General features: G+C 47.4%; 1 protein-coding gene across 1 annotated transcript in view; it reads left to right on the top strand.

The window, feature by feature from the left end:
* LOC109922177 (protein scribble homolog) overlaps positions 1–4,951 on the top strand; it is an 18,444-nt gene extending 13,493 nt beyond the window's left edge. Inside the window, exons 5-8 of the mRNA XM_048617367.1 lie at positions 1,286–1,442; positions 2,968–3,136; positions 3,737–3,916; positions 4,750–4,951. Coding sequence (XP_048473324.1) covers positions 1,286–1,442; positions 2,968–3,136; positions 3,737–3,916; positions 4,750–4,951 — 708 coding nt within the window. The remainder of the gene's footprint in view (positions 1–1,285; positions 1,443–2,967; positions 3,137–3,736; positions 3,917–4,749) is intronic.
* The last annotated feature ends 4,284 nt before the right edge of the window (positions 4,952–9,235 follow it).

The following is a 9,235-nucleotide window of genomic DNA, read 5'->3' on the forward strand; positions in this document are numbered from 1 at the left end:
CAACCATCTTCAGCTGCTTCATCAATGACCTTCCCTCCATCATAAGGTCAGAAGTGGGGATGTTCACTGACGATTGCACAATGTTCAGCACCATTCGTGACTCCTCAGATACTGAAGCAGTCCATGATCAAATGCAACAAGATCTGGACAATATCCAGGCTCGGGCTGCCAAGTGGCAAGTGACATTCATGCCACACAAATGCCAGGCTATGACCATCACCAATAAGAGACAATCTAACCACCGCCCCTTGACATCCAATGGTGTTACTATCACTGAATCCCCCACTTTCAACATCCTGGGGGTTACCATTGACCAGAAACTCAACAAGAAACACCACATTAACGCAGTGACTACAATGGCAGGCCAGAGGCTGGGAATACTGCAGCGAGTAACTCCCCTCCTGTCCCCTGCAAGTTCCCCTCCAAGCCATTCAGCATCCTGAATTGGAAATATATCACCATTCCTTCAGTGTTGCTGGGTTAAATTTCCCTCCCTAAAGGCATTGTCTGTCTCCCTACGCACCAGGATCTGTTTTGCTTCAAGAAGGCAGCTCACCAGCTCCATCACAAGGGTAATTCAGGATAGGCAATAAATGCCAATGACATGGATCCCTGAAACAAATGAAAATAATCTCCCATACTTGCCCTGTAAATTCTACTTTGTCTGAAAGCCCAGGTTGTAACTTGTGACCCACTGTCAGGGACTTGGTATAAGTCTTGACCTCTCAGACAGTATCTTGCCTATATTGGCAGTGCCCTGGATACCAGAGTTTGAGACTAAATAAAAACCAAAAGAACTGCGGATGCTGTAAATCAGGAACAACAACAAAGTTGCTGGAAAAGCTCAGCAGGTCTGACCGCATCTGTGAAGAGAAAAGCAGAGTTAATGTTTCAGGTCCGGTGACCCCTCCTCCAGTTCTAAGGCAGGGTCACCGGACCTGAAACATTAACTCTGATTTTTTTTCTTCACAGATGCTGTCAGACCTGCTGAGTTTTTCCAGCAACTTTGTTTTTGTACCAGAGTTTGAGATCTGGCCAGTGTGAGTGAAGGATTCCTGTGTCAGATGTCAGGGAGCTCTTGTAGTTTTTGATCCTACTGGGGGTGTGGGGTGGGATGGGCTGGGAGTGGGGGTTCTGAATGCCGGCTTGGTGTGTTGCCATACAGCCATGCTGACAAAGGGTTTGTAAAAGGTCTGTCAGCGATGAGCAATAGGACGCGTATAAATGTGTTCTTCAAACTGCCGTCATTGACTGAGGTGTGAAAGGTTCTGTCCTCCATTCCAAGGTGCCCTCACCCAGCGCATTGGATAGCCCAGAGCAGCGGTCATTCCGTGACAGGCAGAAATACTTTGAAATTGATGTGAAACAGCAAGTGGCAGAGAAACCCAAGCGAGTGTCACTGGTGGCAGAAGATGATCTGAGGAAGATGAAGGAAGAGGAAGGTAGGACGTGTTAGTGTGTGGTCTGGGGGGAGTTGTTGGGGGAGGGGCTTCTTTCCTGAACCTTCAGGTCAGACCAACCAAAACCATTCCCAATCAGTTTCCTAGAATCCTGCTTCCAGCGCACAAATTGCCAAAATCATTCCAAAGCTTTTTCTGCCTCTGGAACATTCTACAGATCGGGAACTGTTCTAATAATTGACCAAGAGTCTGCCTTTGTCCCCCCAACAACACACCTGTCACCTATCTGTGCAGTAGACCAAACCAACCATTCCCCTCACCCCTTTTCTTCCCCCCCCCACCCCAAATGTTCCCCTGACCACTTCCTCCACCTCCCCAGCCCCAAACGTTCCCCTGACCACTTCCTCCACCTCCCCAGCTCCAAACGTTCCCCTGACCACTTCTCCCCACCCACCAAAGCCTCAACCATTCCCCTGACCACTTCCCCCCCACCCCCCCCACCTGTTCCCCACACCACCCTCCCCCTCTCCCCCACCACCCCAAACTGTTCCCCACACCGTTCCCCAGACCACTGCCCTCCCCACCCCATCACCCCAAACTGTTCCCCTGACCACTTCCCCTTCCCCCTTCTCCCAACTGTTACCCCTCACCCCTTCCTCCTCCAACCTCTCTGCTTCGCCCCCTCCCCGACTTCAACCATTACTGCTCCACCTTCCCATCTTCCCCAGCAGCAATCCTTGAACGATCCACCTTCACCCGACTTGTTCATCATCTTTCCAACATCGTCCCCTTCCACTCACCCACCATGGATCCTTGCCCCTCCCGAAAGCCCAACTTTCTGTTCACCAACCACATTCTCAGCTCCCACCTCCCACTCAATCATCATTTTCCTGCCACTCAAATACAGGTGTATCAATCCAGTCCAGGCTTTTCCTTGGTGAGATGTGTTCAAACATTATTCTCAAGTGATATGTGGGTATTGCTGACAACCAGCGTTTGTCACCCTCCCTAAGTGCTCCTGAGCAGAGTGTCTTGCTTGGCCATTTCATTCACGAATTAACCGTGTCGCTGTGGCTCTGGAGTCACATGTAGGCCAGATCAGGTGAGAATGGGGGATTTCTCTCCATGAAGGATATCAGTGAACAGATTGATGGTTTAAAAACCAATAGTTTCCCGGTCACTATTACTGAAACTGTTCATGCGTTGTAGGTTTATTCATTCAAGTTAAATTTCACCACCTACTGTGGCGGGATTTGAATCCTTGTCCTGAAGGCCTGGCTGTCTGGACTACTGATTTAGTAGAGTTGTACAGTGTAGAAACAGGCCCTTTGGCCCACTGAGACTGTACTGACCAAACTACATTGATCCCATTGACCTACACTTGGCCCTTAGCTACTTGCAGTGTCTTTTTCACTACTCCAGCAGCTCTTCCAAATGATGGTGCTGGTCTGTGGTCACCCAGATTGGTCACAGTGAGAGGCAGTCTGCAATCCAGCAGATCCAATTGGGGTAAAACTCATAAGAGAAACTGACTCCCCCCGCTTCCACATCCCTTTTTCTGTCCCAGAGCGGAAGATGAGGCACCGAGCTCACGACGTGGTGCTGGATGAAGAGGAGGAGGAAGATGAAGAGAAGCGGCTCTCTGATATCAGTGGTCAGGTCAGCGTGATGATCGAAGGGGTAGAGTACAAGATTGAGCGATTGGACGGAAGGAGTCAGGAGTCCCCAAGCGCCGGGTATGTAGCATATTTTAACAGGAACTCCAAAATCTGGAATCAAATAGCAGCTAACCTTGCGTGTGTCCCCGTGATCAGATTAAAGCAGCAGCTGTCCAAGGTGCTCAATGAGTCCAGTCACAGATTACACTAATATTGCAGGCAGCTGGATGACTCGAGATGGGTGGGTGGTGACCCCAGTAAAACCTCTGGGCCCAATTAAAGCATCTTTCTGTCTCTCAGAGGTTTACAAGTTGATGTTTGGGGAGAGCAACAAACTGTAGCAAGTGAAGAACAGTATCCAAATCCAATGACTGGCTAAGACACTACCAGCTGCATGCACTGCACTGATGAGGTGTGCCTGGGGGCGAGTCACCTCATGGTGAAGTGATGATGATGCTGTGGTTGTTTCTCCATGTTGATGACGTGTATATATCTCAGTGATTCACTGCCAGAGTACCGTGTTCCCCTGCATGTCACAGTGACGCTTTGTGTGTGCGCGTGTGTACATCGCTGTGACACTGTGTGCGTACATCGCTGTGACGCTGTGTGCGTACACACACATTGCAGTGATGCTGCGTGTGCCTGGTTTATTAATACAAGATCTGTGGCTCCCTGCAGAGTGCCTGCAGCATACCCTGAGCCTGCGGCTCCGATTCGGACAGCGAAGGCAGAGAGGCGCTATCAGGAGAGGCTGCGAATGCAGAGCCCGGACCTGCCTGTGGGACAGGACAAGGAGCTGTCTCCTGCTGAACGACGAGCCCTCGAGGCAGAGAAACGGGCCATGTGGAGGGCTGCAAGGTGAGACTGAATTCACTGGGAGGAAGGGGGCGTTTGTCAAACTCCCAGTCCCAACACTCCTGTCTCACTCGGTAGGGCTGGTCCACCGTGAAGACTACTGAGCTCACCACAGGCTGGGATTTGACCTCTGCTGGCTTTATTAACCCAGGGCCTTCATTCTCCGCCTCCCAGACTCCATTGATCCCCTTTGTTACAAATGGAAGAGGTTAGCATTGTGCTTCTCTTGCAGCCTGCTATACTGGGGGGGAAGTGGAGAGAGGAACAGTGGAGAGGGTCAGCTATAAGACTAAACACAATTCACGTATGTTAGTCTAAGAATGTCTCCAATCTCTCTGGGAATCAGGCGACAGTCTCAGTATCTCTGGACAATTCGCCTCAGTCTGTGGGACCCTGTACCCCAGTGAGAGTCAGTGTGTGTGTGTGGGATCCCGTACCCTAGTGAGAGTCTGTGTGTGTGTGTGTGTGACCCCGTACCCCAGTGGGAGTCAGTGTGTGTGTGTGTGTGTGTGACCCCGTACCCCAGTGGGAGTCAGTGTGTGTGACTCCGTACCCTACTGAGAGTCTGTGTGTGTGGGATTGCTGCTGTTCTAATTTCAGTTTCTATTCTGAAAGTTCATCTCTGAAACATTGTGGAATTGTTGCAAGGCGCTAAGTACGATGTGTGCATTGTTCTCACGAGTCTAGTGTGAAACACTGAGCTATCTGATTGTCAACTTCATTCCTCACTTCCGTCTTGTTAATACTTTCCTTTTCTCTTTTCTTCCATGTACTTTTCTGGTTTCTCCTTTGTGTTTGTCTCCCTCTGTCCTCGGCCTCCACTTCTTATGGCTCAGGCACCAAGCCCTCGAGGATGATCTCAGACAGTACAAACAGGAGCAGGCTCGCCGTCTATACCAGTCCCGCCAGCGGGCAGCTGAAGTGCTCAGCCTGGGCCAGGGCTCCCGTGTCAAACCGCTTCCGGTGGTCAGGCAAGAAGGCCTGTGCACTGAGTTCAGGTGTGGAGCTGCCGTGTGCCTGCTGCATGCTGCATGCTGAACTTCCAGTCAGATTCCGAACCTCCTGGGTCTTTAATAGCCTCACTGCTAGACTGATCATCACAGCAGCTTGATATAAGATCACACTTCTCAGCCAATCTAATGCCTCGGTGCATTTCACAGAGCAAACTGAACCGAACAATCGGGTAAATTGACTGAACTCTTGCTTCCGGGGGTAGGATTGAAGGAGGAAAGCGAGGGTTAGGGAGTGACAGTCCCACGGGAGCTGAAGAGCCACTGCTGACAAGATTGGAATGATAGAAAGAGGGAATGGTAAAAGAGACTGAAATGGAAAGACTGCGGAGATCTGGAAAGATGTTTGAGATGTTGGAGGTTTACAGAGGTTGATGAGGCCAGGGCCTGAATCCAGCTCTCGTCGTTCACATGGTAATGTTACTCCACCTGGTAATCCAGAGGGCTGGATAAATAATCTGAAGATATGAGTTCAAATCTCACCAGGTCAATTTAAATGGAGAATTTAAGTTCAATTAATTAAATAAAGCTAGAATAAAGGTTAGTGTCAGTGGATTGTACAACTTCTAGATTGTTGCTTAAAAGAAAACACTCATCTGGTTCACTCGTGTCCTTTAGGGAAGGAAACTGACCATCCTTACCTTCTCTGTCCCACATGTGACATCATTGCAGAGATTGCAAACCGAAACGAGGAGAAGGTATAGACCATCCAGCCTTTCAGGAAGATCATCGCTGATCTGATTACTTCAACATCCTGCCTACCACTGATGACCTTTTGCCCCTTGATTATCAAAAATGTCTCTTTTGGTGCCTTAAAAATTACCCACCGCCTTTTCAGGAAGAACAGCTAACTATATGAAAAATGTTTTCCCTCATATTTTCACCCCAGCTTTTTTGCCAGTTAGTTTAAATGTATCTCTGTCAACCAGAGGAAAAGGTTCGACCTGACTTGGTATAGCAGAAACTGTCAGAATTATAAATCTTTCCAGTAGATTTCCTCTTAACACACACTCCTCCAGTTCCTCCTGTTGTCAGATGTAACTGAACTACTTCTGTCCCTGATATCATTGTGGTAGCCTCTGGAGTACACTGTTCAGGGCAGTTGTACCCCTCCTGGAGTGTGCTGTCTGGAATTGTACTCAATTCTCCAGCTAGGGGCCTAACCAATATTCTGTAAAGGTTCCGTATAACTGTGTGTATTCGCTGTCCCTGTTTACATTAGCTGTTACGTGCACATTCATATTCACCTTACCAACCTGCCATGTCGCTGTAGAGATTTGTGAATCTGCATTCCCTAAGACCGTCCAAGATAGGAACAGGAGAAGACCATTCAGTCCTCACATCCACCTTCCTGTCCTTTCTCCATAACCCTTGATTCCCTGATTGATCAAGCTTTCATCTGTCTATCTATCTCAGCTTTAAATGTACACACGGTCTCTGCCCCCGTAGCTCTTTGTTGCAAGGCCATACCAAAGACTCAATCCTCTGAGAAACTAAAGTCTTCCTCATCTCAGTCTTAAATTGGCACCCCGTTATTCTGAGACTATGCTCTCTGGTTCCATGAGGGGACACATCCTCACAGCATTTACCCTGTCAAGCCCCTTAAGAATCCTGTGCGCTTCAATGAGAAACACATTCCCGTCCTTCTAAACTCCAGTGAGTCCCAATCTGGCTAGCCTTTGCTCATAAGACAATTCCTGCATACCAGGGATCATCCTAGTGAGCTTTCCCTGAACTGCCTCCATTGCCAGTTTGTCTTCGATGAGGAACAAAAGCAGAAGTTGCTGGAGAAACTCAGCAGGTCTGGCAGCTTCTGTGGAGAGAAAGCAGAGTTAAATGTTTTGGGACCAGTGATAGTTGTTCACCATCTGAAGAAGGGTCACTGGATCTGAAATGTTGACTCTGCTTTCTCTCTACAGATGCTGTCAGACCTGCTGAGTTTTTCCAGTAATTTCTGTTTTTGTTTTTAGAGTTCCAGCATCCACAGTTCTTTGTGTTTTATCTTATATAAGGGCCTGGTAAGGTCATAGTAGGCCCAGATCCCAGTCGTGGCCACTGCACATATACCCTCAGTCAGAAGGCAGGATCTGCATTGTTCTATGACCCTTCCTCTGATTAATTAACAATTCTATAATTCCCACCCCCCCAACAACACTGCATATCACACAACTACCTGCCTGCTTCAGAAATGGGGCTTAAACTCACCCAGAGGTGGACACTAAATGCTGCTGGCCTTCCTCGTGATTCCAACATCTAAACATATCAAACAAAACAAATTATCACAATTCCTTTAAAAACATGTGCTTCTATTTTACAAATACCTGTTTTCTGATGCTCTATGGAGTGCCTTTTGTAAGTATATGTCTCCTACCCTGCCTTCATTGACACACTATGACCTCAGCAAACAACACGATCAGGTTCATCAGGGATCATTTGACTTGAACCAGTCTTTGCAGATCACTGTTCCTTATTAATGTTGATAAAACGCAACTGAAGATCCTTTGGCCTGTCATACCCTACTGAAGAATTGCCCAAGCTTGTCCCATAACCAATAAAATTAATTGTCACTTTCATGTCTAATTGCTTTTTGAAAGTTCTCTGCAGGCAGCATTTCAGCAGCTTCTTTCCAGATATTACCAACTGTGTAAAACAAACTTACTCTTCCAGTTATTTTGTGAATTATTTTAAATTTGTGATCTCTGGTTGCTGGTACACAGACCAGAGGAAATAGTTTTCTCCTGAATTGTCTTGTCAAAATCCCTTAAAATGGTAAACATCTCGAAGCATTCTGACACACTTACAAGTACTCTGCAATCTCGGCCTTAAAAATGGGCTCTGAAATGTTAACAACAACAGAGGTCAGGCTAACTAGCTGATAGTTTCCTGTCTTCTGCCTCCCTCCCTTATTAAACAGGGATGTTACATTTAGCCATTTCCCAGTCCTCTGGGACCCTCCTTGACTCCAGTGATTCCTGAAAGATCACACCAATGCCTCTGCAATCTCATCAGCTATCTCCTTCAGAGCTCTGGAGTGCAGGTCATCCAGTCCAGGTGATTTATCTGCTTTCAGACCTTCCAACCTTCCCCTCCTCCTTAGTGATGGCCACTAGACTCCCCTTTGATCCCTGACGTTCTTAAAGTTCTGGTACGTTGCCGGTGTCTTCCATCATGAAGACTGATGCAAAGTACACATTGAGTTCCTCCATGTTCTTGTTCCCCATTTCTACTTCTCCAGCATCATTTTCCAGTGGTCCAATGTCTACTATTGCCTCTCTCTTATCTTTTAGATATCTAAAAACTAACTCTTGCAATCTTCTTTTATTATACTAGTTAGCTTACTCTCGTACTTCACCTTCTCCCCCCTTATTGGTTCTTTAGTTACTGTCTCGTTTTTAAAGGCTTTCCAATCCTCAGGTTTCCCACTAATCTTCACCACATCATATGCTTTTGCTTTTGATTTCTTGCAGTGCCTGACCTGCCTTGTCCTCCCCTTAGTATGTTTCTTCTTCCCTGGAATGAATTTCTGCTGTGCCTCCCGAATTACCCCCAGTAATTGCTGCCCCACCGTCTTCTCCGCTAGACTCCCCTTCCAATCAACTCTGGCCAGTTGCTCCCTTGTGTCTTTGCAGTTACCTTCACTCAGCTGTAATTCCAGATTCTCCCCCTCAAGCTGCAGGGTCAATTCCATCAAATGATGATCATTGTTCCCTGGGGATACCTTCAGCTTCCTACATATGCCTCATTACATATGTAAACATGTTTGAAAGTAACAGGATTGATCAATAAGTTTGTAGATGGTATGAAGTGTGGTGAATAGTGAGGATGATAGTCTTAGATTATAGGAGGATATAGATGGGCTGATCAGTGGCAAATGGAAAAGCAGTGATTTGCTGCATTTTGATTTGAATTTGATTCTCTATGAGGGCCTGAGTTGAAAGACTCTGCCTTTACAGCCTTCGCTATAGAGGTCATGGAGACACCCAGTATTATATCATGGAGGCGTTGGTGTGGATTGAACAGGGTGGGTGCCCACACCATGGTGCTGGGGAGATTGGAGTCCTCCCCATGTCCCACTCCACACACTGTAAGCTCCCTCAGTGGCACTGTCATGCCCACCCCGCCCCTACACTGCCTGTGCTATTATTAATATTGAGACTAGGACCCAAAGGCACAGCCTTAGAGTAAAGGGAAGACCTTTTAGAACAGAGATAAGGAGAAACTTCTTCAGCCAGACAGTGGTGAATCTATGGAATTCCCTGCCACGGAAGGCTGTGAAGGCCAGGTCATTGAGTACATTTAAGACTGAGATAGA

Source organism: Rhincodon typus, chromosome 2 (genome assembly GCF_021869965.1).
Source record: "Rhincodon typus isolate 14 chromosome 2, sRhiTyp1.1, whole genome shotgun sequence".
Taxonomy (NCBI): domain Eukaryota; kingdom Metazoa; phylum Chordata; class Chondrichthyes; order Orectolobiformes; family Rhincodontidae; genus Rhincodon; species Rhincodon typus.